The following is a 27792-nucleotide window of genomic DNA, read 5'->3' on the forward strand; positions in this document are numbered from 1 at the left end:
TCTGAGTTTGAAGGCAATTCATCGGTTTCTCTATCGCCTTAATTACCTTCGCCACGGTCGAGGCTTTTTCCTCTTAGCCGCGTACTTCTGTAGAAGAGACGAGGACGCTACGGCAGTACAGAATATGTTGGCCCGCTCTTGCTTGAGAACAATCACGAACTTCCGCTTATCAGAATTCCGCATTTTACGGATACGCAATTTTGCCGCCGCGTGCACTGTGCACAGCTGTGGATCAGTTCATTGTTCACGACCGACAAGCGATACCACGAAGAATATCTGACGTGTGACTGCACGAAAAACATGGGATAGCGAATAGTTATAGGAACAGATGTCCCTTGTATATTTAGAAATCAACATACTTCCGACGAATATCGGCGGAATTTTCTTGTGTCGTACATAAACAGCGGTAAAGCTTCCTCGCCATCGCTGGTTCCCTATTGCCAGAGTTACCTTGCAATGCCGAGGGCGTTCTCGCATTGGCGAGAAACTGGGGTCATATTTCAGTTCGGATTGCAGCGACTCGCTCAACTCCTGGAAAAGTTGACTGCGTCACTATTCGCAAGTGACGCCACGTAACTGAGCATATCACTTGGCGCCAATATCTGGGAATATATCAGCATTCGCGGCAGCAGCGCCACCGCAGAACGTACTGACGCGTCGAGCCCATCGAGGGAAGCGCTGTACGCTACATTAGGCAACGAGCGCTTCTTGCTGCAGCGTGTTGCCCCTTCAGCGCCCCACTTCGTGCTCGTGAAGTGATCATGGAACCGGCCATGCTTGAGAGGGGGGCGTCGCCGAGGAGTCTTCTGTGGGCTTCCATTAGAAGGACTGGAGAGACCATGCGTTCGCCGTCGTTTAATGATTCTGACCTTTTTAAGGAAGAAACGGAATGCCTTCCCCGTTATCTTCAGGAACTTCCAGGCACCCATGGTCACGCCAAGGGCACTATTACGCGGCCAGCACAATCTTCAAGATACTTCGTGCAGCCGTGTCTGACGTCTGTGCCCAACCTCATCGCCGAAATGGTGAGAGTGGCTCACTATAAGCTGTTGCTGGAGACCATGATGTTTCGCACGTGTCAAAATGGAATCGGCTGCAGCAATGGGAACGCCGAGACCATCATGGGGAGCGATGGCCTTCTGTCGGCTAGCGTGCACGCAAGGTATGCTCTTATCTCAAGTGGCTGTTAAGCTGTTCCTTTCGCTGTGATATTCCGGCTTAAGCGTTGGGCGTGTTCGGACTACTTTGGACAACAGGTGAAAGTTCACTGGAAAGCTTTCAATCAAGCTTGAATCGATGCAAGGGCGAACGATGCCCTACCATTGGCTCGAGTTAGAGGCATCAGCTAGAAACTCTAAATGGTACGCTGCTCAATGGCTCGCTTTGCATCTTTCACAGCGAAGCTAGTAGCCTCTCCCTAGTCGGCATTTTTTGTCAGCGTCCGTTAGCATAAAATCTGAAGGGTGCTTAAGCTTCGTCTTTAATAGTGGAACGCGATAGCATTGAACGATCCCCGATGGCTTCTCACGCTTCCCGGCAACAGGAGCGTATGTAATCATAATGTTTACCGCTAAACATTGGCGACGAACGCTGTGCAGTAAGGAGAGTATTCAGGTAGAAACGCAGCCTCTTACGTGAGCTGATCCCGAAAGTTGTGCACAGCCACGCCAAAAAAATTTACAGGTTTCTGATATTGTTTGGCACTTTTAATATTCTGGTCTAAAGATTTAACGTAAATGCATGTGGTGTCGGTGTTTTGTTTCATGACATTTGTTGTGACCTGTCAGTCTCCAAATTCAGTGATGCAACTTTGTCAAGACTAAGACAAGTCACGAGCAACGTTAGTGGTACAATGGTGTGGCAGTTTAACCCGCATGTCGTATAGCTAGGCGTGGCGCATACATATACCTAAATATCTACGGAAATTTTCCCTCACGGACGAGTCCGCAGACACAGAATTTTCCTCAAGATGAGGCCCTTATAACGCTGTCGCATTAAAACGTGGGCCTATCCCGGTGGCAGTGCAGGGCAGGAGCAGTGGTTCGTGCCGCCGTAAGGGAGAGGCTTCAAGCACTCTGCAAAGTGAAGGAAAAAGTGCATGCATAATATGGAATCGCGGATACCACATACACACCAATCTTTTCAATTAATAAGCACAAAACAAGCCTCCAAACCCCACGATTGATAAGGTGCTCCTGATAATCCCGAGCACATAGCGCTTCCCGCATGCGTTTCCCTGTAAATATTACTGTTGTGCAGGCTGCCGCTGCAACCGCCGCCGCTTGCGAAGTGCGGAGTGATGCCACTCGCCTTTCGTCCATAAGAAAACCAGCCTAGCAACTGATTTCCTTGTTGTAATACCGCTATCGGTAGGCAACGTATAGTTAGGACTCCCAAGCAGCAGCGTGAATATGAGGAGTGTTAAAGGCAAAAAAGAAACGGCAATACGACCAGCAGCGGCCTGGTGCCGAAATTACAATTACTCCCTTTACAACCCTTACTCTAAAGCATTGTGTACCACCCTCATCAGTTCTAGTGGTTTTAAGAAGCTTCACTGTACATCCACTCTCGCAGGCCTGGCATGGCGATTCAGCTAACGTCCCTCTTCGTACTCTCGCCATCCATCGTAATCACATTTATTGGTGCCACTGAGATGTTCGAAGACCAAGTTATTGGTTTCGGAAAGTAAAAATAACCGAATTACAGCTACGAACAATCAAATGAAGGGAACAATATACAACACTCCTCACTCCCGCCATTTGTTGAATACTCGATCGTCGGTTGCCATGAAACATTCATTTGGGTGAGAGAGAATGCTTTCCTCCCTCGTGCAGTTACCGCTGCCTTCTGGTGCAACTTCAGGGCATGGAGGGGCTGCGACGCTACTTCGTCTCCGTGGACGTTCATATCTATGAAGAGACAAGTGGCTCGTCTGACGAACTCTGTGAGTTCAACGGCGCATCTCATTCCTGTTCAAAATTATTGTAATATTTTTTTTAGTCTACAGCCCTAGAGTACCATTGTGGCAGGAACAAATTTCCTGCGGCCAACGTATATGGTGTCCCGTAGTAGCGACGGTGAAGAAGGGAGAAAAACCATGGCAAAGCTATGATTGACGAAACTAGCGTTTAATTCGTCGAACTTGTGCCGTCAAATGCAGGCTACGCTCAAAGAACGGTAGTGGTGAACAGTCGGCGATCGGCTTTTATACACGAGCCATCGAACGTTCCAGGGAAATCGCTGGTGCCCGCGTGTCCTCCAGAAAGTTCCACACCATTCGTGTTGCGCGTACATCCCATCAGATTACACTAGGTTTGGTGGCAACAGACAGTGGATAGAACCATCGATAACATTCCAGAAACTTCCTATACGCGATACGCTGCACGATAATGTCTCAAACAGCATTGTGCCGATGTTAAAAGCATAACAGGAGAGCGAAACACAAAATGGCACTTATCAAAGAAACAGTCCAAAGACAAGTTCACGTGTCAATAGCGTAAAAAACGCAATGCTCGTATGACAGGAGCTGGTCCACGCAGCTTTGGCTGCGAGTCGGGCGTAGAAGCACTGGGGACTTATTGAGGTACGCTGTTACGTCAATCTCGTAAAGCCTTTGATATGCTATGGTTGTGCGCAGGGCTCGAGAGTACAAGCCCAGCATGGGTGAGGTGTTCAGAAGTGTAAAAGCAATCGTAGGAAGAGGCTGCCGAGTGCGCAAGTGGCATAGCTTGGGCACTTAGCATGCGGCTAAGAAACTTTTGAACGTGGCGCTCAAAAGGAGGGCGGACAAAGCAATGCCGAGTGTGAAGGAGAATGGATAAAGCAAGATTGTTTAAACTTACAGGGAACGGTGGGGCAGGGCATAAGCCATAACTGCCATCAATATGAAATATTGTCATTTAGAGAGGTGCTATTTATTCAGGAGTTGGCCATTGCTGAAGTCGTGCCTGTAATTAAAGCATTCTGCTAGAAGTGAAGTAGGCGTTTTCTACTTCCACTAACGCTTCTTTCGTATGTATGTATGAGGGAACAGTGCGTCTCCTTAAGTAACCGTATCGGTGCCTCGTTGGGTTAAGCCACGTCCTGCTGTTAATCACGAGGCCGACGTTTCCCTCTCCGGCTCCGGTAGGAGCGTCACATCCGGGATGCAGACATTCATGAGCTTCAGTGTTGCAATAGATTCTGACAAGGGAATATGTTGGACGAAGTGAGGTTATTTTCAATTCGCTGGCTATCAACGCTAGCGAGCGCATTCATGCTTCTCGACAAATCAGATTGAAGCGGGAGGCATGAGGGCCACGACGGGCGCTCGAACGTAAAGCCATTCCCAAGTTTTTCAATTGCATTTCTGAAATTGGTCTTCCACAATCGCTAAATTTTTTCGGAGACGCCCCACTTCACCTCTCCGTCATGAGACGTCGGAAAGACTGCAGAGATATGACAGGACGTGTACACACTGATTATGCTTGATTAGACGAAACAAACGAAAATGGATTATTTACGTTTCAACACATTTTTTTTTGCCATTACTCCTCCGCTATTGGGCAAAAATTTTCGACCTGAGCCCACTTCTGTTTCATGTGCCATGTCGCAAAATGGCGAAAGCTCGCCACGTCAAAGTGGCGTGTGCGCAATAAAGCTGCATTTGTATACTGCATAAAACTGATCTTGAGACCGCAGCTCTTAGGTTACCGTTCCTGCGTCGGTGTCGGCGGTGCAAGCGAGCGAACGAGCGGAGCGAAAGAAGAAATACCGAACGCGGAGCGAGAGATGAAACACGCTAGCCGCGAACGGCGGAGAAAATGTGAGCCGAACCTCTTACTCGCGGGAAAGTGGTGTGATGCGGACCTGCCTGATCGCTCGACGCGAACTCGTATCTGGTCTCAACCAGGCCGCTTGTTTCCTACTATCATCTGCTTCAGTCACCTCTCGCTCGCGCTTGTTTGGCCTGCATAGTTTGCGATTGTTTGGTTGTCTGATTGTACGCGCGACGCGAATTGTGTAGTACTTGCTAGAGGCCACGCGGTACCAGCAATTACACTTGAACCATCGGCGAGTCTCGCATAAAAGCCGACGAGCTTGATCCGCAGGTCAGATTTTTGACGACTGCCGACTCTACTACATGTCTCTCTCAAATTCTTTGCCTCAATATATCGTGACATGAAAACACTTATAGAGCTGCGCTCAAATTTCACATTAGGGAGTATCGTAATTATCGTTGAAATTTTATTTCGGATCAGTTATGGGCTGTCCAACGGGCCCGCGACGCGGCGGAGAGACTCGGCCTCTCTGTCCAGACGTGCGAGCGGCCCGCTGCACGCTAGTGCGCGCCCTAAAGGGCCCTAATAAAGCTTTTCATCCATCCATCCATCCATAGCCCGGGACTGACCGCTCCGGAAAGAATAAAACTGTCTGCCAACAGATCACCCGAACACTGGCTGCGCGGAGCTGCTGGCCAGCATCAATTTATTTGCGTATAATAAATTTTTGTTTTTAAGTATAACGTTGTCGAGCTCTTGCCGCAGATTTACGGCATAGCTCTGCCAACATTTCGTCCCTGAGGATCAGTTTTCGCTACATTTTTAACCTGCCATTGCACTCGGCCTCGATTTTCGACCAAACACCACAAGCTATAAGCAAGAGAAATCAGGCAAATCAAAGACGCCAGCACCACGCTCCTCATTCGATCATCTATTTACACTGCACTAGCTCGGGCCCACGGAAACCTTTCCTACTGCAGCGTGCTCCTCGCCTCATGTCAGGCAATTAGTTGAGAAAAGCCGGTCAAGGTAGGCAATGCTATTCGTTTCGAGAGTAAACAAAAGTGACCTCCCATAAACGAGGAGAGCGTTTGATTGGTGGGTTCAAACAACGCTGCCGGTCACCGCCCGGTGCTTGCGTCGGCGGTTGCACAAATTTGAAGTTAGGAGACTGGGATAGTTTTACATTATAGGACCCATGTTTGAGAACGCCACTTCTTAGCCTTGATGCGTTCTATAGTTAAGCTGACATAGCTTACGCAAGCCACATAAATGCAATGCCCTACAGAGCACGGTGGGGGCGAAATGAAAAACGCTCGTGTGCCGCGCATTGGCTGCATGTTAGATACGCGGGGGGGTCTAATTAATCAAGAGTCCCACACTACTGTCTGCCTCATTATAATATCGTGCTTTAGGCACCTAATACCCCCGAATTTACATAATTTTTAATATTAAACGTTCTGGTGGGCTTTTGCTGCTGGGATTTGTCATTCTTCTTTTTTTTTTGGTTTGGTGTGGCTGATAGGGAACGGCCATGAACGGTAACAATCTTGAACAAAATGAATTAAACGAAAGTCATTTCTAAAGAACGCTTTTCATGGAAGGTGTAGGATATCTTCTGGTTGCTTGTCTAATGTAATCATGCCTCGCATAAGAATAAGTATTTTTATTTTTTCCTCCTTTGTTTCTAAAACAGAACCCGAGTAATCCATGACTGCTGTGACTGTTATGATAAATTAATGGCAAAATAGTGCGCGCCGTCTTCTGTGCAGCAACCAGAACAGGACAATCTTGTTGGAAAACAAGGCATATTCCCTTTATCACTCTCGATGATATTAATCCTCATTGGTGATACCTGACCGCTTCTCGGCCAGCTGAGCAGAGCTTCGTCTTTTGCGTTTCACGAGATCGCGACACGCGGCCTAGAACTCACGTTCTTCAGCACTGCAGTGCATTTGCCCGTTCACGCCAGTTTACGAAGACTTGTTCTGTTTCTTGAACAATGAGGGAAAGCCCACTATAGCACTTCTGTCTGGAAAAGGCCTTTCCCAAACATGCGCAGAACCTTCTTGCAAATGGCATATTTTTCTAGGTAAGTCATTCGGCAAATGGACCACAGTTCCAGCTTTCATTTCTAATTTTCGATGCTTCCTCCCGTACTCACAGATTCTGAAGTTTTCGAAGTTTTTCGCTTATTTTTTAGCTTTACTGCTGGGGTTATTATTCGCCACCTATATCCCCGAGTGTGGAGTGCTTTGTCTTACTTAAAATCGGTGCCTTCACTTTTCACGCAGCGTCGGATGTACCACTGCAGCCAAATATGCTCTACGGTTTCGATTGGGCCATGTCCCCACTGCACCTCGACTTGACTGCGCATCTCAAGAAAAGGTTGCGGAGTTCCTCGGTGAGTGCTGTGGTGCGTATTATGTACACCATAAACTAAGTGAACCTAAAGGTACGTTTGCGATTTGAACGCACACATTTCGCTGCAAATTTAGGACGGCATTAACGCTATACGATTTAGATCACGGAATTCGCGTGCACAAGCCACATCGTGCTGTAGCTGACTGTGATCAAAGCTGCCGTGAATAAGCAAGGGCGTTAACAATATTAACTTATGTGATCGTAATGCATCTTTTATTCTCATGAATCTCCTATGAGACCACTTGCCATGAGCTGAGCGATGAACGCTTCATTGCTCGTGTCGCCGTGCATACTGTGACGTTCTTTTCTCATCTTTCGGTCCTCTTTCCCCAGTCCCTTTGCCGCGGTAGCACAGTGGCTATGGTGTTGCGCTGCTGACCGAGCGGTCGTGGTTTCCATCCCGGCCGCGGAGGCCATAAAAACGCTCCGGGACCGTGTAGTGTGCGCACGTGAAAGAAACCGAGGGGGTCAAAATTAACCCGAAGCCCGCCGCTATGGCGTGTCTCGTAATCACATCGTGGTTGTGGCAGGTAATAGCCGATAATTTAGAATGGAAACTTGGCCGAGTTGGTGGTAATCCACGTATGGAAAAGCTCCTGTGTCATGTTCTTCTTTGCCTCTGACCTCGTGTGTTTAGTGCTGTAGCATATGGAAGACAGGGCTTTAGTTTTGAAATTTTGCCCCTTTCCCCAGTGCGTGATAGCCAAGCCAGCTTTGTCTGATTCGACATGACCTTCTGGCCTCTAGTATCACTTCCCTCTCTCCCCTCAACCAATCTGGATTGCTTCGGGAACTTGATTACAGTTTGTGTAAAAAAGTTTAGCGCGCTCCTGTGGCACACCCATTCGCGCCACTGCTGATTAGTGCACTACCGGTAGATGATTCAGGTAGGAGTGGTGTGGATGCAGATAGGTGAAGATGTTTTGTGTGATCCTCTAAATTGCGCGACTCGAAATTGCGTAACGTTGGTGGAGGAGATGGCGTCATGTTTGACGGCAGTGTTGATCACGCTTCAGGATAGTTGCTCCTGATTAGCCAGCTCTCCATTGAAATTTTCGATGAGTAAGCCTCTTTGCATTGCTTCACGAGCAGAACTGCTGTAAGTGGTCGGTGCCTTTCTCTGCCGGATTTCTTCGGCGCAGCAGGTCATTGGCTAGCTGCGTTGTGCACCAAATGCTGGTTGACGTCGTGGAGAGGCTTCTGGCGAGTGAGGAACGCAACGTCGCTGCCTTTCAGCGCCGACGAGTTGCATAGGAATGGCCTCCACTTCGCTGAAACGCATTTATATGTAGATCTTCCCCGCTAGCGTAGCGAAGCTTGTGGTTGTAGGAGTATACCCCGCCAGTGCGTGTGCTTTTTGGGTGGTACTATAAACTCAGGGTGGTACTATCACTCGTGGGTACAACTTACTTTGCAGTGGAATAAAGACCTTGTATGAAATTTGCGCACCACTTGCTATTTCCGGCAAATCGGGTTGCTTTATTCGCGTTAATCTTGTTGGACATGTGCGCAAGTGGATCCGAGCAGCTTAGCGTATGACTTGGTTCGCGATTAGCTAATCCCGTGTAGTAGCGAGCAGCGTTCTACCGTCGTTACGAGATTAACTCGCATTACAGCAGTGAGTGCATTGTCGTGTTTAGTCGGTGAGTATACATTTAGGTCACAAAATATGTGCTTTACAGAGCGTCGTTTCATTAGATCGTTAGCAGCGTTATGTAGTAAAAACGGGCAGCACTTATCGACTAAGACCACCTTACCTGATGTCAGTCGTAACAATGCGATTATCTCCCTCGATTTCTTTTGCGACTAGTTCCAGTGGACTGTCGGCTCGACGTGCGAATGACGATGGAGGCCACAATTAGAGCTAGCGCAATAAAACTTGCATCACCAAGGAGTCGGGACAGCAACAACTACTGTCGCCTAGCAGCCGTAATTTCTAAGTGCTGCATTTTGGCGAATTGTCACAGAGGGCATCCTTTAGGAACGTCCGGAAGAAAAATTGTGTGGCCCGAGCTCTCGATCCCAGATGCGCAATACTCTATTTGGCGGAATAAAACGCGTCCAAATTTAGATTGGGAGTCGACGGTAGCAGTCACAATGCCGAGGAAATTTTCTCGTCGGACGATTTGCAGTTGAAGTCGTGTCGCTTTAAATATTCTAGGGCGTCAACGAGGTACGAAGACTTTACTGTGAAGCTGTGTCGACCGCGCCCAGGAACAGCCCGAAATTACAAAATTGCCATCGTAATATACACGTTGTTACGCAATCAATGGCAAACTGAAAGATCCGAACCTGCAGGAGAGTCGCTGCGAATGATCGGGTGGTGGCCGAGCATTTTCATGGAAGGGAGATCGAACTCGTTGATAAGATTAAATTTCTAGTCCACTGCTTCCATTCCAGCACGCGTTCTTTTTCTTTTCCTTCGTCTCGACCACGCACTGAGATACAGAGAAGCGCCGACTCCGGCATTGGCCAACGCACGTGCTCTGCACTCTGGACAATGCAGGGAATCCGCTCCCCCTCAGCACTTGCGGCATGCCGCCGTTCTATCTGGCTCAGCTGCTCTGCCTCTTCACCAGAGATTCGCAGTATTTTCCTGTAGCGCAAATAGCACAAAGACGTAGAAGAGAAAAAATACACACACAGGCGTGCTGTTTGCGCTACAAGAGAAAAACTACAAAATGTTACACCAACAAACTCAAATATCTACACTGACAGACCTTCGGTAGTAATTCTCGCTCTGTGCTCTCCTCTATTCTCCTAGTCCGGATTGAACGCATCGGGAGACGAAAAAATCGTATACTAGCCAGCTTGAGAAGCGGCTGTTACGCGGCCGCGTAATAGCAGCAAGAACCAAGCTACGTGTTCATGTCTGAATATATAAAAAGCACGCGCTGTGCACTGTTTCGTTGTTCGATAAGTGTTGCAAACATAAAACCATTGGTATCATTCTTTTTTATGTCTGAAATACTGCAGTTATCGGTTAGTGAAAAAAGTACTTGAATTACGTGTGTTGCCCGGTTTACAAAGTAATTGTTCAATTATAAAATTGCTAACAAATGTAACTGATTATCAGTATATACAATTCGTTACGTATAAGCCCGATTATTACATTATACCTATGTTACTGTTATGAAAAAAGTAGCCGCCACTGTTCGGCGACTACATCTTTCACAATTTAAACAAAAAGAGGATGGGCGTAGGGGATAACTAAGAAATTACCAGGTGTGTACCAATTGGGATTGTGATCAGTGGTTGCTGCTTGCCTAGATGAATGTGTTCCTAGATTAACTTTTCGGTAGCAGATTGTGTGTTTGCCCTCCGCTTCAATTCCTCGCTTTCAGAATCTCATTTCTCTGCACCGTAAATTTACCGGGAATTGGGAAAACCATCCTGCGAAATCATCAGTTTTAGCTGCGTGAGGAGCACCGTAGTAAATTGCTAAGCTTGCGTCAGGGGCCTTTAAAACACTCCTTCGAGCAGTTAAATTTTAGAATGGTAACTAAGAAAATAGTAGCAAATTTATACTTAAATCTTAGCGTACCTGTGCAGGAGACCTCCCCGCAGCTTCGAATTGACCGTGAAGAAGTAGCTTCACGTAGTAGCTTGTAATTTTAGAACGTTATTTGTAAACGGTGTCGCTTTCAAGAGCAGCTGCTCAACAGCTGTGGCTCTGCTGGTGTGAAGACGGAGTGAAGTGTGTGAACGAGGCCGGTGAGACATTTTCACATGAACTGCAAAACTTCTTTGACTGGAAAATTATCGTGCAGGTACTCCCTGTCTGCCGTTCTGCTGAACATGAATTTGAGTCACAAATAGTCAGTCGCGCAAGAAGCACCATAGTGTGATTTTAAATATGCTAGAATAAATGGTACTGCACACGTTTCCCTTTCTTTGCAACCTCTGCCTATTGTCTTTGTAGCTTCGTGCTCTATTCGGTGGAAGACGATTTTTCCTTTCATACGCTGCATCGCAGCATTGCCTGATGTTGTCTTATGTAATACTGTCACGTGGTAGTGACGGTAAAGAGAGAACACAGTAGCAGTACTGTGAAAGACAAAAGTAGCTTTTATTGGGCGAACCTGTGCCCACAAAACAGGCTACACTTAAAGCACAACGATAGCGGCGAACACAGTCGGCGATCGTCGAAAATCTGATCAGCGGGTCAAGCGCGTCGGCTTTTATAGAGCACTCGTCGAATGTTCCAGACTAATCGTTCGGACCCGCGTGCCTTCCACAAAGTTCTACACCATTCGCGTTACGCGATGAAATCAGACAACACAAGGTTCGGCGACAACGGACAGCCGGGTAGAAGCATCGATAACTTTCCAGAAACATCGGATACATTCAGGCGCATCCCTCGCTGTGCGATTACAGTTGTTAAGCGGCGAAACATGGTCGCCCGATAAAGATAAGTACACGTGTCAATACCCCCCTCTTAAAAAGCATCGACCCGATGCTACATACAAGCGAAATAAAAACACCCGTAGCGAAGAAAACAACAACAAAAAATAAGGAATTTCGTCAGCGTCCGTAAAAGGGTTTAAGGCGCACCACGTGGACCACTTCAGATCGTGCGCGGCGCCGCTGTGAATGCGAAATGCCGTCTGGCACGACCTCATAGTCCAGAGCGCCAATACGTCGGATGACCTTGTAGGGTCCGAAATAGCGTCGGAGTAGTTTCTCACTGAGTCCTCGTCGGCGTATCGGTGTCCAAACCCGAACACGGTCGCCGGGCTGGTACTCAACAAAGCGTCGTCGGAGGTTGTAGTGTCGGCTGTCGGTCCTCTGTTGGTTCTTGATCCGTAGGCGGGCGAGCTGTCGGGCTTCTTCGGCGCGCTGGAGATAGCTAGCGATGTCAACATTCTCTTCGTCAGTGACGTGGGGCAGCATGGCGTCGAGCGTCGTCGTCGGGTTCCTGCCGTAAACCAGCTTAAACGGCGTGATCTGTGTTGTTTCTTGCACCGCCGTGTTGTAAGCGAATGTTACGTACGGCAGGACGGCATCCCACGTCTTGTGTTCGACGTCGACGTACATCGCTAGCATGTCGGCGAGGGTCTTATTCAGCCGCTCCGTAAGACCATTCGTCTGCGGGTGGTAGGCCGTGGTCCTCCTGTGCCTTGTCTGGCTGTATTTCAGAATGGCTTGGGTGAGCTCCGCTGTAAAGGCCGTTCCTCTGTCGGTGATGAGGACTTCTGGGGCGCCATGTCGAAGCAGGATGTTTTCGACAAAGAATTTCGCCACTTCGGCTGCGCTACCTTTCGGCAGTGCTTTAGTTTCAGCGAAGCGGGTAAGGTAGTCTGTCGCCACGACGATCCACTTATTTCCGGTTGTTGACGTCGGAAAGGGTCCCAGCAAGTCCATCCCGATCTGCTGGAATGGTCGGCAAGGAGGCTCGATTGGCTGTAGTAATCCGGCTGGCCTTGTCGGCGGTGTCTTGCGTCGCTGACAGTCTCGGCATGTTCTGACATAACGGGTGACGTCGGCGGTCAGGCGCGGCCAATAATACTTTTCTTGTATCCTCGATAGTGTCCGGCAAAAACCGAGGTGTCCAGCGGTCGGATCGTCATGTAGGGCATGCAATACTTCTGGACGAAGTCCTGACGGGACAACATGAAGGTAGTTTGCGCGGACTGGTGAAAAGTTCTTCTTCACGAGTAGATTGTTTCGAAGCGTGAAGGAAGATAATCCGCGCTTAAATGCCCTGGGGACAACGTCGGTGTGCCCTTCCAAATATTCCACCAGGCCTTTTAGCTCCGGGTCTGCCCGTTGCTGTTCAGCGAAGTCTTCCGCGCTTATCATGCCAAGGAAGGCATTGTCATCTTCGTCATCTTGCGGCGGCGGGTCAATGGGGGCGCGTGATAGGCAATCGGCATCGGAGTGTTTTCGTCCGGACTTGTAGGTCACAGTGATGTCGTATTCTTGTAGTCTGAGGCTCCACCGCGCCAGTCGTCCTGAAGGATCCTTTATACTCGCTAGCCAACACAAAGCGTGATGGTCACTGACGACTTTGAATGGCCTGCCATAAAGATAAGGGCGAAATTTAGCTGTAGCCCAAACGATGGCGGGGCATTCCTTTTCGGTCGTAGAATAGTTGCCTTCCGCTTTTGACAGCGACCGGCTAGCGTAAGAGATCACCTCTTCGACTCCGTTTTTCCTCTGGACTAGAACGGCACCGAGGCCTAGGCTACTGGCGTCAGTATGGATTTCTGTATCGGCGTACTCGTCGAAGTGCGCAAGTAGCGGCGGCGACTGCATGCGTCGTTTGAGTTCTTCAAATGCGTCGGCCTGCGGCGTTTCCCACTTGAACTCAACATCACATTTAGTTAGACGTGTCAACGGCTCGGCGATGCGTGAAAAGTCCTTGACAAAGCGCCTGTAGTAGGCGCACATGCCAAAGAATCTACGCACTGCCTTCTTGTCGATGGGCTGCGGGAATTTTGCGATGGCAGCTGTTTTCTGGGGGTCGGGGCGTACTCCGGATTTACTGATGACGTGGCCTAGGAACAGAAGCTCGTCGTAAGCGAAGCGGCATTTTTCTGGCTTCAGAGTGAGCCCTGACGACTTGATGGCCTCTAGTACTGTGGCAAGCCGCCTAATGTGATCGTCGAAATTTCCGGCGAATACAACGACGTCATCCAAGTAAACGAGACAGGTCTGCCATTTCAATCCCGCTAAAACCGTGTCCATCACGCGCTGGAACGTCGCAGGCGCCGAGCACAGTCCAAATGGCATAACCTTGAACTCGTAGAGGCCGTCTGGGGTGATGAAGGCGGTCTTTTCGCGATCTCTTTCGTCGACTTCTATTTGCCAATAGCCAGACTTGAGGTCCATCGAGGAGAAGTACTTAGCGTTGCAGAGCCGATCCAATGCGTCGTCTATCCGTGGAAGGGGGTATACGTCCTTCTTCGTGATCTTGTTCAGACGACCATAATCGACGCAGAAAGGTAGGGTTCCGTCCTTTTTCTTCACCAGCACAACAGGGGATGCCCACGGGCTTTTCGACGGCTGGATGATGTCGTGGCGCAGCATTTCGTCGACTTGTTCTCTTATAGCTTCGCGTTCTCGCGGCGGAACTCGGTAAGGGCTCTGGCGGAGTGGTCGAGCGTACTCCTCGGTGATTATGCGATGCTTGGCGACTGGTGTTTGTCGAATCCTCGATGTCGTCGAAAAGCAGCCTTTGTATCGTCGGAGCAGACTTCTGAGCTGCTGTTGCTTAATCACTGGGAGACTTGGATTAATGTCGTAGTCTGGTTCGGGAACCATGGTCGTCGGGCTACATGCGGCGGAATCCGAGAGGACAAACGCATTACTGGTTTCCACAATTTCTTCGATGTACGCGATCGTCGTGCCCTTGTTGATGTGCTTGAACTCCTGGCTAAAGTTTGTCAGCAACACTTCAGTTTTCCCTCCATGCAGTCGAGCGATCCCTCTTGCGACGCAAATTTCACGGTCTAGCAGTAGACGTTGGTCACCCTCGATGACGCCTTCTACGTCGGCAGGCGTTTTGGTGCCTACGGAAATGACAATGCTGGAGCGAGGCGGGATGCTGACTTGACTTTCGAGCACACTTAAGGCATGGTGACTACTAGAGCTCTCCGGTGGTATCGCTCGATCTTCCGACAGCGTTATGGACTTCGACTTCAGGTCAATGATTGCGCCGTGTTGGTTCTTTGTCTGGCGTTGCAGTTGGGGCTTGGCGTCAGATCACGGCTGCGTCGTGTTGAACTGAAGCTGGAACGTTGCGTCGTCAAGTCGTCTTTCGTCGGTGTAGTCTTGGCTTCGCGACTTCTTCGGGACGGCGGCGTGTCGTCATTAGGTCGTCGAGATGATTTCTTCGTCATGTTCGTCGACGGCGGAGGATCTTCGTCAGTTCGACGAACAGCAACCGCACCTCCATCGGTTGCTGCTTTTAGTTTTCCGGATATGGGCTCGCAGAGCGGCCCCGCGCTGGGCCGGTGTATGGTCGGCGCTGCGGCGACAAGTAGCGGCCTGGTGACGGCGAACGGGACGGTCGTCGAGGGCTCCATTGAGTAGCGGCGAGGTAATCGGCGATGTCACGTGGGCGCTCGCCAAGCTGTGGACGCGGCGCGTTGACGGCGAAACCTCGCAGTCCCATCTCCCGGTACGGACATCGTCGGTAGATGTGACCCGCTTCTCCGCAGTGGTAGCAGAGCGGGCGGTGGTCAGGAGCACGCCAGATGTCCGTCTTCCTCGCGTAGGTGCGCTGGGCGACTTGTGGTCGTGCTGGCGGCGGCGGCGGCGGACGACGAATCTGTGGCGTGACAGCGCCCTGGCGCGGTCGCTGAGGTGGGCCTTGACGGCGTACGACGGCGGCGTAGGTCATCGCTTCGGGTTGGGGTTGCGGTAATTGAGGTTGCACCTCCGGAACTCCAAGCGACCTCTGAACCTCATCTTTGACGATGTCAGCGATCGAGGCCACTTGAGGCTGCGACGACGGGAAGATCTTCTGAAGCTCCTCTCGTACGACTGCCCTGATGGCCTCGCGCAGGTCTTCGGAGGCCAGTGATTGAACTCCGGCATAGTTTGTAGCGTTGGTGCGGCGGTCGAATTGCCGGTTTCGCATCTCGAGTGTCTTCTCGATGCTAGTGGCCTCGCGAAGAAACTCGTCGACAGTCTTCGGCGGGTTTCGTACCATACCGGCGAAAAGTTCCTCCTTAACACCACGCATTAGTAGCCGGACTTTCTTTTCCTCGGACATTTCCGGGTCGGCGTGGCGGAATAGGCGCCTCATTTCTTTTGTAAAAATCGCCGTGGCCTCGTTGGGCAGCTGCACTCGGGTTTCCAGTAGTGCTTGGGCTCGTTCTCGGCGAACGACGCTTGTGAATGTCTTCAGGAAGACGCTTGGGACCCCGCACCTCCACCAGATGTCACGTGGTAGTGACGGTAAAGAGAGAACACAGTAGCAGTACTGTGAAAGACAAAACTAGCTTTTATTGGGCGAACCTGTGCCCACAAAACAGGCTACACTTAAAGCACAACGATAGCGGCGAACACAGTCGGCGATCGTCGAAAATCTGATCAGCGGGTCAAGCGCGTCGGCTTTTATAGAGCACTCGTCGAATGTTCCAGACAAATCGTTCGGACCCGCGTGCCTTCCACAAAGTTCTACACCATTCGCGTTGCGCGATGAAATCAGATAACACAAGGTTCGGCGACAACGGACAGCCGGGTAGAAGCATCGATAACTTTCCAGAAACATCTGATACATTCAGGCGCATCCCTCGCTGTGCGATTACAGTTGTTAAGCGGCGAAACGTGGTCGCCCGATAAAGATAAGTACACGTATCAATACTTCCTTTGCCGGATCATGTGTTTTGCGAAGTTCGCAATTTTTTTTCTCCAGATTATGTCCATGAGTCCGATATTCGCACCACAGGATTTCTTCCTTTGCAAGAGAATATCGAGGCATTACTTCAGTTTAATAAAGAGTTTCTCTAAGCGCTACGCAATTGATGATGCGCCCTTGCACAAAGGCATATTTGTATGAACCAGTGGCAAAGGTATTTGTAAATATTTTCTTCTGAAGGGTATATTTTGCTGTGTACGTCACGCTGAACATCTGTAACGCCTTCTTAAAATTGTCTGTACTCCAGCAGTAATACTCCTTTTTCGTTTGGTCCTTCGGGCAGAGGTGATGCATTTCTGCGCAGTGCAATTAAACTAAAGCCTATATTTTTCTCCTTGTAGGTTTCTTACCTAATCCGTTCTGTTTGAATTATTAAATTAGTATGCGTAAGTTGAATTTTAAAGAAGGCGAAATGGAAAAAGAACGCTTGTGGACATAGATTTAGGGGCGCATCAAAGAGCGCCAGATGTTCAAAATTTATCCGGAATCCCATCACTGTGTTGTGCCGTGTAATGGGAACGCGATTCTGGCGCGTAAAACTCCACCATTTATTTTTTTTAATCTACGTGTCAAATGTTACGTAAGGATTAGGTAATCAACACAATCTTCTAAACGCTCTTCACTTTGGCAGCCCTAGAGTTTTCAGTTTATTCTCTTCCGTCAGTGGGCGCACGCTGACAGGATGTGCTTCTGGTAACCTCCTCGGGCATTTCCGCTTTTCTCTTCGTTGTTTTTTTTACACCACGGTTAGATTGAGCTTCTTTATCCATTGCTCTCGAGGAAATTTATAAGTGTGGGTTATTAATTGTTACTTGTTATTCGCTTCTCTAGTTTAGTGTTCCTGCGGCTCCCACACCCGCCGACATCCGCTACCAGTTGACCCTGCGCATACTCCAGCTGTCGGAGGACTGCTGGCCTGTCGGAGCGAAGCCAGTGTTGATTCACCTCAAAGAGGGCTTCGTTCACGAGCTGCTTTCGGACAGCTACCAGGTGAGACTATAGTTGAGAAGGCAGCCTCCCACCTTTGTTTCGACGGGAATGCACTGAAAGCGACCTTGCATAATGGTAATACACGAGTTTGAATGGGAAACAGCGTAAAGTTAGTCCCGCCAGAGAAATAAAATTCCATATGTTATTTATGCTTTCCTTGGAATCGGTGACACAGCAGTGCTCGTATAAACTGAACGCGGAAAAAGTAGCTTACATTTCGGTTCATTCCCTTCCGGCTCTTGTATTATCCAGTCGAACTTATACTGCAAATTCTAACGCGACAGCTAGTTGTTCGCAGCGTAAGCATAATTTCGAGTACCATGTTAGGGAAAGTTGCGGTCACAGACACGTGTCGCCGTCTTTCCGTGATTCGCGAGTGTGCGTTCCCCTAAGGCGGGGTGAGCAACGAAAGCATGTGACCCAAAGTGAGGAAGCAGCTGAAGTCCGTGCATAAGACGTGTCGCTCCACTTCGTCCTTGGCACCGCTACCGCTCTGTTGCCTGTAACAGCTAACGTTAACGGCGCCGACATATTCGGCGAGGGTCTTAAAGGGCTGCTCGCCGAGAGTGGGACATTGCAAGCAGTCAAACGGGGTGCACGGATCACGCCGAGAGAAGCATCTCCGCAAAGATGCTACTATCTGCAGGCCTTTCTTAACAAATTCTCCTCGGCCCGCCCTCTCAATAACATCACGCGCAGAGCGCTTGCGCGTCTCGAGCGTTGGTGCTGCAGTGAGGAGCAGCGCGAATGACTCTGGGACTTCCATGAGAAGCAAGGAGCACAAAACCGCCTCTGCTAGTGCGCCGCCTTGGGAGAAGTCGGAAAGAAAACAGCAATTCGAACTACTTGCTTTCTAGGCAGTAGCTGCCGCCGCAGATTGTGTGGCAATGGCTAGAGTAAAAGTTTTCGCAAATGCGTTTGTAAGGGTCCGGCATATGCACTACCTATGGAAGAAGTGGTTGCCGAGTCGGTATGGCATTACATTGCTCAGCTCTAGATCGTGGGTTCGACTCCGACCAGGGTGGTCGCATCTCGATGAGGTGGGAACGCAGGTAGGAATACCAAAATTAACCCGTGGTTTTCGCACGCAGAACGCCAGAATTTAAATATTGGTAGGCACGTTCGCGTACTGCATCGACTAAGACGCCTTCCCAGTGTGAGAATTATTTATCGAGTAAATAGTTAGTTCCTTCATTTCGTCTTTTTGAGGCAGTGCAATGACGAATATGGGGGTAAGTCGCGGAATAGGACTAAGTTAGGTTGGTCGATCTTGCTTTGCAGACTTCGAACCAGCCAGCAGCGTTCCCTTGTGGAATGCAGGACGTCGCATCTCTGCGGGATCGCACACCGGTTCCTCTGGCTTCGTTGGGACCCAGCAGGTTGGTGGAATTACTATCGTGCGTTAGGAAATGACGCATCTTTCTTTTTAAATTACGTTCTTTTCTTAGCTGATACTATAGCTTGCTGCAAAACAAAGGCACTGCCCTTACAAAAATTTTTATAGAAAGTCCATAGACAGTCCATAGACATTTGTCTATGAAGTCTATAGACTGTCTATAGACATTTCTTTAGACTAGTCTATAGACAGTCTATAGATTTATGGCCATACACTGTTTATAGACTGGTCTATAAAAAGTCGGAGTTTATAGACTGTCTATAGACATTTATTTAGACTAGTCTATAGACAGTCTATACTTATGGCCGCACACTTTTTATAGTCTAGTCTATAAAAAGTACGAGTATATAGACTGTCTATACACTGTCTATAGACTGTCTGTAGACATATGGCCATACACTTTTTATAGACTAGTCTATAAAAAGTCTGAGTCTATAGATTGTCTATAGACTTTCGATAGACTTATGGCCATACACTTTTTATAGCCTAGTCTAAGAAGTCTGAGCCTATAGATTGTCTATAGACTTTCGATAGACTTATGGCCATACACTTTTTATAGACTAGTCTATAAAAAGTCTGAGTCTAGAGTGTCTGTGAATTAATTAAAATTCATGTTTGTAGACAGTTGTCTGCATAATGTGCAAGTGTATAGGCTTACAGTTCTACTTTTGTAGACTGAAGTCTATGGAATGTCTACAGACAAATGTACATATACTATAGACATTCTATAAACTTCAGTCTACAAAAACAGAACTTTATAATCCAATACACTTTTTTCTATGACATTCTGCATACACTTGCCAACAAACATGCATTTTCATTAATTTACAGACACTCTATAGACACAGACATTTTATAGACAAGTCTACAAAGAGTGTATAAGGCCATAACTCCATAGCGGCTATCTACAAGTTAGTTTACCTTTTTCATTACATGCGGTAGCAAAACGTTTTGAATGTATTTCATTTCATTTTATAGATATGAAATGCGTGGAAATGCATGGAATGCAGATATTATGCATGTGTACCTGTTCCTTTTCATCTGCACTTATGCATTACCGTTAGTAGATTAATAAAGCTCCTGAACCAGCTGTACTTTCATATATGTTGCATAAACAGAAAGAATTTATATAGTGCTGAATCATGCAGTGCAAAAAATAAAACAAATGCACCGGCAATGCATTAACCGTTTTTATTGCTCGATATAATGCATGAATTCCTTAAATTCTTGTCTTATGCTATTATGGAAACAGATTACATATTTACACTACTCCTTGGCAAGCATGGTCGCCAGGCTGGCCTTGACCTTTGTGTCATTAGTCCCAAAGGTGCTGCAGGTGTATGCTGCAAATAAGTACATGCAACAATATGAGGCAAAAATAACAGATGTGTATTCTTTGTATGTTCATTAAGCAGCTTAATATATTTACTCAAACCATCTAAGTCAATACTTAATGCGGTTTAACTATGACTAATGGCTGCTTGTCAATACAAATCAGTACCTTTATGCAATGTTCTATTGCATGGTATGGTGAACAATTAAACAGTCACAACTGCTGCTCGTGTCAGCAACAGTATGTTCCCTTTTATGACAAGTTCATATATGATGCATTAATGTACTTATCCCAAATGGTCCCTATATTTATTGCGGAAACGTTACCCAGTTGGGCTGTCTGTACAGTTTTTTTGGCTGGTAGTTAAGTATGCCCGTGCAGAGGGATGTTTTCAGAAGACGTGACTGGAATATTCCCAGTATCATGCCTCAGATTGTAATTTATTTTGCTTAGTACACATTGAAATGTATTTCTCATACTTTTAAATGAATGGGTCATTGGCCATAACTTCAACAGATGGCAGATGGGTTGATTGTATTGATATGGTACCTTAATTTCTTGCAGGTAATGAGGCCTCTTGGGCATGCTAACAGGTTTCCAAGTTAGGTATACCACATGAGCACCCGAAATACCACACGAGCACTTTGTGTCATGGCACGACAGATATGCACCTCCTAGGAAACAGAACTGATAGTATAGTTCGAATGAATTCTATCACAGTAAATTAATTAAGGTGCTTTGAAAGATGAAAATTTTTTCTAGGCTATCGAGGTTCAGGACGTTTAGTTAACGCAAAAAAAAACATATTGAGTAAGAAATGCCTTGTCAGTCTGCTTGACTTTCTTTTTTTTTTCAATAAATAGAACCAATTTCCCTCAATTTTTATTAAGTGAAACGTTTTAAAAATATATTTAACACAAAGACTCGCTGGAAACTTTGACATGTAACAAGACAGCATACCTATGTGGCCAATTTAAAGTTTCCCGATCTTTTTCCAAGCCTTTCCTGGCTGTTTTCATGAAAATTTTCTGGTAATCTATGACGCCTGCAGCTTAAGTGCAATAAAAAATACTATGGTTTAATGCTTGCCAAGTAGTGCCAGTCCATAATAGTTAGATAAAACGAATAACACGTCAGTCACTTAACATGTAGTATTAGATGCAACTGACTTGAATCCCTTGTTTAATAAAGCTGACAAGGGCTTCGGCAAGTTCGTAATTGATGGCCACACGAGTACAGCACGGAAGACACAGAGACACGCGTAAAACAAATGCAACAATGTGAGGGAAAACTATACAATGAGTTATTTTTACGGTTCAATAGTAGTTTTCTATATAATTTGCTATCATCACTTATGCCTCTAGTTAACTTTGTTTACCTATGACTAAAGACTATATGGCAATATTAATCAGTACCATTATGATGTTTCGTTATATTACAGTATGATAAGCAGTTAGACAACCATAATGGTCGCCGGTGTTAGCAACGGTACGTTTCGTTTCAAGACAGGTTCATGTGACACACAGTGTACTTATGAAAATAAAAGAAATGTGAGAATCCCAAACGATTCCTACAATAATAATTGTTGAAACAAAGATACCCTGCTGGGCTGTGCACATTTTTCAGGTGTTAATGCAATGTGCCCGTGCCGATCGAACTTGCTCAGCATACTGACTGCAGTTTTGAACAATCACGTTAACATTTGCAATTTATTTCCGCTTAGAACAGTCTGCATTGTCTCTTTTCTCATACTTCGAGATGAATACATTTGCCACACTTTCAGTAGAATGCACATGAATGGGGGCGTACTGATCAGGTTACTTATCAACTAAAACATGTTACGATCTCTTAGGTGTGTTAATAAGGGTAGAACAAATGCAATGTCCACTGAATTATTTGAATAATCGGTGCGTTATCTACTAAGAAAAGACCACCAAAATTATAATCTGGCTCTTTTTTCTTTTGTACAGCGCATATAGTATGCAGTCTGTCCAAGACGACGGCACTACATGCAACAGTAATGAAAACCGGAACACTTATTGCGCACGACAAGGGCTTCATACCGTGCACGACTGGCACAATGCGAATCTGCGCCAGCAGCTGCCTAGAGATTAAGAGCACGTAAACTGCATAACCCCGAAGCATCGAAAGGCGCTTAACGCTTTTCATATAGCTCGAAAGATAACTTCTGCTGCTAAACTGTTTAAAAAAGAGACAAAAAACAAATCTTCCAACTACCGTCAAACGCAATGCCTTCAGTCTGAAACGTGTAAAGGTGCTTCCCGGAGCGACTAATTTATTGTGCTCCAATTTTTTCGGCTAAGTTGCGAAGCTGCGAGTGACTGAGCTTATCGCAGGTTTCATGCTCCAAAAGCGTTTGTGGGTGCATATAAATAGATTGGGGGAATCTAGAGATTTTCGCTTGACATTTCTTCAAGTCTCGTGTTTTGCTTGCGGTAACTTCCCAAAATTATTTAGATTGGTTGCCAGAAACCTTAAATATACTGCTACCTTTAAACAATGCGAAAACGGCAGTGCACACACTGCTGATGCATGCCCCGCAAACACGGCCTTTCATCCGAGTACGTTAGCAGTTATTTAACTATACATGTCTGTCAGAACATTCTTGATGCTAACACAATTTCGAGATATATACGTAAAGCGTGTCACGAGAATTTCATTACACATGCGGCGCAGCATTCATCGCGGCCGGATCAAGCGCCACGAAATGAGATCTACCACACTGGCTGCCCAACATACACAATCCGCTTAGTGGTAGCTCAATATCAAGTTAAAACATGGTGTAGCTTCCTTCTTTACGCACCTAAACTATTATGCGAAAATCAACAAGCGCGAGCGATCGCTCGCCGTAAAACATTCCGTATAGTAGAAGCGAGAACAAGAGCGCGTTATGAAACCATGTCAACGACAAACCGACACTATACCCGAGTCGCCTGCGCTACATGCAGCCGCTTCGCGCTACAAAATGCGCTCACATAATCATGAGCTATTGACACAAAACATCTTTGCTAAAGCTTACCGTTCAGTGTAGTTGACGTGTGATGCCACAAAGATGACACGCATACACAGACACCAACGTTCAGGCGGACAGCGCACACCGGTACAACCGTTTACGTGCCCGGCGCACTCGTTGAGATGGCGCACCGCCGCGCATGCGCAAGATCTCCGAGCATGCGCAGGAGCTCCGAGCGCGAGGGCGCGCGCGCTCGGAGGAGTGTGAGCGCCTTTTCCTCCTTCATTTTTTTTTCGCTCTCTCTCTGCGCGCCATGCGCGCCGGAACGGGTGGCTTATTCATCTTTATCACCATTATTCATCTTTTTTCGTGGACGAAGAAAATGCGCTGGCAGGTTGTATGACAAACGCTGTGGGCTATCGTATGAGACTGGAACGCTAACTTGAATGCGCTGTTTGTAAAAGCCATTACAGGGCCCTTCAAACGTTTCAGACGCATTATTGCCAGCGTCGATTAGTAATACAGCGTACTTGTAGCATATCTTCCAGCGTACCACCAAATGTGATGCCCGCACGTATGTTAGTGCTAATTTTTTGTTCCGGTGATAGGTCAAAGCAATCAGTACAGCATTGAGGTACTCATATGCGTGGCTGCCCAGGCATACCGCTGGCGAAATACTGGGTGGGCTCTGATAATTTGGCACCTATTCTAAGTGAATGAGAAACTTTGATGGGTTTATAGTGCAGGATATCAGTCAACAAAAAACCGCCCTATGTTAGTGACGCAGCCGAGGTATGAAGAAAATGTGAAAAGTATCCGAGAATCGGACGACACACAACGCGAACACCACATGCGCGACATCGGTTCATCGCACATTCACAAAGTCCGCGTTGTCAGCTACAAGCATTACGAGTGTCCTTGCTGTTAGCTCGATGCCTGTTTGGAATCCACTTGTAGCTGAAGCTGGCGTTCATAACAACTATTATAACAATTGGATCGGCGTTTTGCTTTCTTTATTCTACTGCCGCAAAAGTGATATGCGACAACTGTGAAGACTGTCTTGGGATTGCCGAGACCGACTACGTAGATCATATCATGTGGTCAACAAATGCGGAGGTATACACTATGTGTATACTAATGTCTACAAATAGGCTCTACAGCAATATCAGCAGTATACAACTTCAGTGGCTTATATCAAACGCAGCTAATTATTATCCACCGGTACCTGCGCTTGGTTACAGCGTACACGGGTTGGGCCCAGATTAACGATGTTTGTCTATTGTTAATCTATAGACATGCAATACCACGACAACTCAGAGGCAGACCAGGTGGTGAATTCACCACCTGGTCTGCCTGCTTTCGCGACTTATTCACCACCTTTGCCACATCATCACCATCTGACCTTCACCAGCTGGTCTCGCGAAGTGTACGTCCGGGAAGCAGCCAGGTTTAGGACCTTCGGGTGCCTGGAAGACCTTTGTGACTCGGACGTTGCCTGTTCCGCCGCGATCCTCGTTCGGTGCAGCTGCACCGAATGACGACTAGCAGTCTGCACGGTTTGCCCGCCGCGCCGGGGTTGCACGCGGTGCCGGTCGCGCATGAACCAGTGCCATATCATCGCCTTCGCAGAGGGCGGGGAGTATGGGAACTCGGCATTACATATTATCGACTTTCTTATATAGACATTCAATACACCAGGAGAGAAAAAGAAATTGAAACCTTAGCCGACTATTATTATTAACTGTCTAATACAGAGAGTCTATAGACAGAGTATGGACAAAAATAGACACTGTATCGGCTTTCGTCTATAGGTAGTCCATATAGAGGGGAAGCAGACAAAAAAGAAACAAATACTTTACGGAATTTTTTCTATAGACCGTCTATAGACTGCGCGTAGACAAAAAGAAATAAAAACCTTATTGACTTTCGTCTATAGAAAGTCTATAGACAGAGTATATGGACAAAAATAGACATACATGTACCCACTTTCGTCTGTGGGTAGTCCATAGAGGGGAAGTAGATAGAAAAGAAACAAACACCTTATCGACTTTTTTCTATAGACCGTCCATAATCTACGAGTAGACGAAAACAAATAGAAATCTTATCGACTTTCGTCTTTAGAGAGTCTGTAGACAAAGTATGGACAAAAATAGATAGAGACCGTATCCACTTTCGTCTATAGGTAGTCCATAGAGGGGAAGGATACAAAAAAAACACCTTATCGACTTTTTTCTATAGACTGTCTATAGACTGCGAGTAGACAAAAAGAAATAGAAACCTTATCGACTTTCGTCTATAGAAAGTCTATAGACAAAGTATACCCGCCGTGGTTGCTCAGTGGCTATGGTGTTAGGCTGCTGAGCACGAGGTCGCGGGATCGAATCCCGGCCACGGCGGCCGCATTTCGATGGGGGCGAAATGCGAAAACACCGGTGTACTTAGATTTAGGTGCACGTTACAGAACCCCAGGTGGTCGAAATTTCCGGAATCCTCCACTACGGCGTGCCTCATAATCAGAAAGTGGTTTTGGCACGTAAAACCCCATAATTTAATTTAATTTTATAGACAAAGTATGGACAAAAATAGATAGACCGTAATCCACTTTCGTCTATAGGTAGTCCATAGAGGGGAAGGATACAATAAAGAAACAAACTCCTTATCGACTTTTTTCTATAGTCCGTCTATAGACTGCGTATAGACAAAAAGAAATAGAAACTTTATCGACTTTCGTCTATAGACAGTCTACAGACTTTGTATCAACAAAAGTCCAAATCTATAGAAAGGAAAGGTCGTCTATAAGAAGTCTATAGACTTTCTATAGACAGTCTAAAGTCATTTTTGTAAGGGTATACTGTCCAATTTCGTGACGCGTGTTAAAATTGACCAATTGATGAAATAGAAGTGAGTAGCCGAATGGTGCTTGAGGATGTTTCGATATGTAAAAACAATAAATAACGACCACCATTTATTGCATTACCACGTCATGTTACATTTTGAAGGAAACAGCAACAATATGGCGAATATAGGTTAGCTTGAAACGAGTGTGATTTCCAGTGCCATGAAGCATCTGTTCCTCGGCTTATACGGCACAACGATAGAAAGCGTTCTGTCACGTTTCATTAATTCACTAGTATTGCCATCAATTCGCTTGTCTAAAACAGTGATCACGTACTGCGTTGCGGAGGTAAGAATTGACGAACCGTGGACGAACAAGGGGTGCACCAGTCTGGACGCAGCCTTTCAAAACGAGGATTTGCTTTTGTTAGAAGCAAGCCTTGGCCCTGATGAGGGCAACGTATTCGCGGAAAGGCTGGCTGGAGGCTGAGACTTCCCATGTTCTCCAACCATTAATCAATGACTGTTAGAAAAAAATCGCCTTCCTTGTTGCAGCTTCCCCTTCCCGATGACGTCGTTTCACGACAGCTGTCCGTGGCAAGCAGGGTACGACGCACGGGGCACGCGTGGACCGAATTTGTTCCAACGTGAGATCCTGGCAGAACCCGTTGCAGAGAGATGCAGTTACCAGGAAGAAGCCAAGTTTCCTCGTTTTCATAGCGTCTTTGAAAACTGCTTCACGTCTGAAGTCACTTACTCCGACGACGATTTCGCTGTGGACAGGGGCCACGCGACCTTTTTCCGAGACCTGGACAATGAAGCCCGGCTGCGCCTAATCCATCTGTACAAGCGCCATCATCCGACCACACTGCCTCCGGGGCGCCACTGGCAGCAGCATTAGCATTGTCCCTGCGACAAGAGGCATAAGGTGGTGCGCTTCGGCGTTGGTACCTGCAGGAAGATCTCTTCGAGGGGCGCATCGCTTGACCAGCGGCTGAGCCAAGGTTTTTTAGCATTGTTTTACGTAACTTTTATTCATTTGTAAATTTTTTAGAAGCATTTTGTTAGTACAATTACTTCCTCTAGTTTACTTTGTAACGACATATTTTTTGTCTGATTTTGCGCCGTTACGTTAGCGATTAACGCATCGCAGTGGCCTCTGTACTGTCGGTGTCAAATGTAGCGCTGGCGAATGGCCGAATATAGTTTTCTCCGCCTTCTGTTGTGATATTCGCTGTTTGCCTGCGAGAATGCGCGCTCAAGAGGGTTGCAATTGCTCATTTCTTTGATGTCGTTCTCTCGTTTTGTCTCTAAGGCGATACGTCATAAAGTGTGCGCAAATGTCTATACAGGTGAAGTAGAACATTGTTTGCAGCCGGTGTAGTTGAGGTGAGAGCGCTTTCCATCAAATAACGCACCACGATAAGTCTCTTAAAAGCGCATCTTCGATTCCTGCCGCCAAACAGAATATGCACGGCTCTCTCTGATGGTCACTGGTAGAAGGCGCACTCTACCTTTAGCCACGCGCTGCAGTTTTCGCATTTAGTTTGAAGTGGATATTATATGTTGCTTGTTACATTGTAAGCTGACCTTGTCTAAGGCATTCACTTGTCGGTCTTTCTGCAAGAAACCGACCGTCGTTGTTAAATTACAGCTTCTTACGTTTCCTTGTTTGAGTTTATCTGAAATAAAATAACCGCATGTTACTGA

At 47.1% G+C, this 27792-nt stretch overlaps 1 protein-coding gene across 1 annotated transcript; it reads left to right on the forward strand.

Annotated features, from left to right (window-relative positions):
- Positions 1–252: 252 nt before the first annotated feature.
- Positions 253–27792, forward strand: LOC135909079 (uncharacterized). Its single transcript, XM_065440914.1, has 6 exons — positions 253–1162; positions 2835–2944; positions 7055–7164; positions 17386–17544; positions 18826–18923; positions 26638–27792. The coding sequence occupies exons 1-6, from the start codon at positions 762–764 to the stop codon at positions 26981–26983; spliced, it is 1224 nt and encodes a 407-aa protein (XP_065296986.1). The 5' UTR covers positions 253–761; the 3' UTR covers positions 26984–27792.

This window comes from Dermacentor albipictus, unplaced genomic scaffold (assembly GCF_038994185.2).
Source record: "Dermacentor albipictus isolate Rhodes 1998 colony unplaced genomic scaffold, USDA_Dalb.pri_finalv2 scaffold_24, whole genome shotgun sequence".
In the NCBI taxonomy this organism is placed as follows: Eukaryota; Metazoa; Arthropoda; class Arachnida; order Ixodida; family Ixodidae; genus Dermacentor; species Dermacentor albipictus.

What these genes read in the sequence shown, in the direction of transcription:
- LOC135909079 (XM_065440914.1), top strand. Translation starts at nt 762, where the DNA reads ATGGAACCGGCCATGCTTGAGAGGGGGGCGTCGCCGAGGAGTCTTCTG. An exon ending in TCGGCTAGCGTGCACGCAAG is followed by an intron (nt 1,163 to 2,834) that starts GTATGCTCTTAT and finishes TCCCTCGTGCAG; the next exon opens with TTACCGCTGCCTTCTGGTGC. An exon ending in TGGCTCGTCTGACGAACTCT is followed by an intron (nt 2,945 to 7,054) that starts GTGAGTTCAACG and finishes CTTTTCACGCAG; the next exon opens with CGTCGGATGTACCACTGCAG.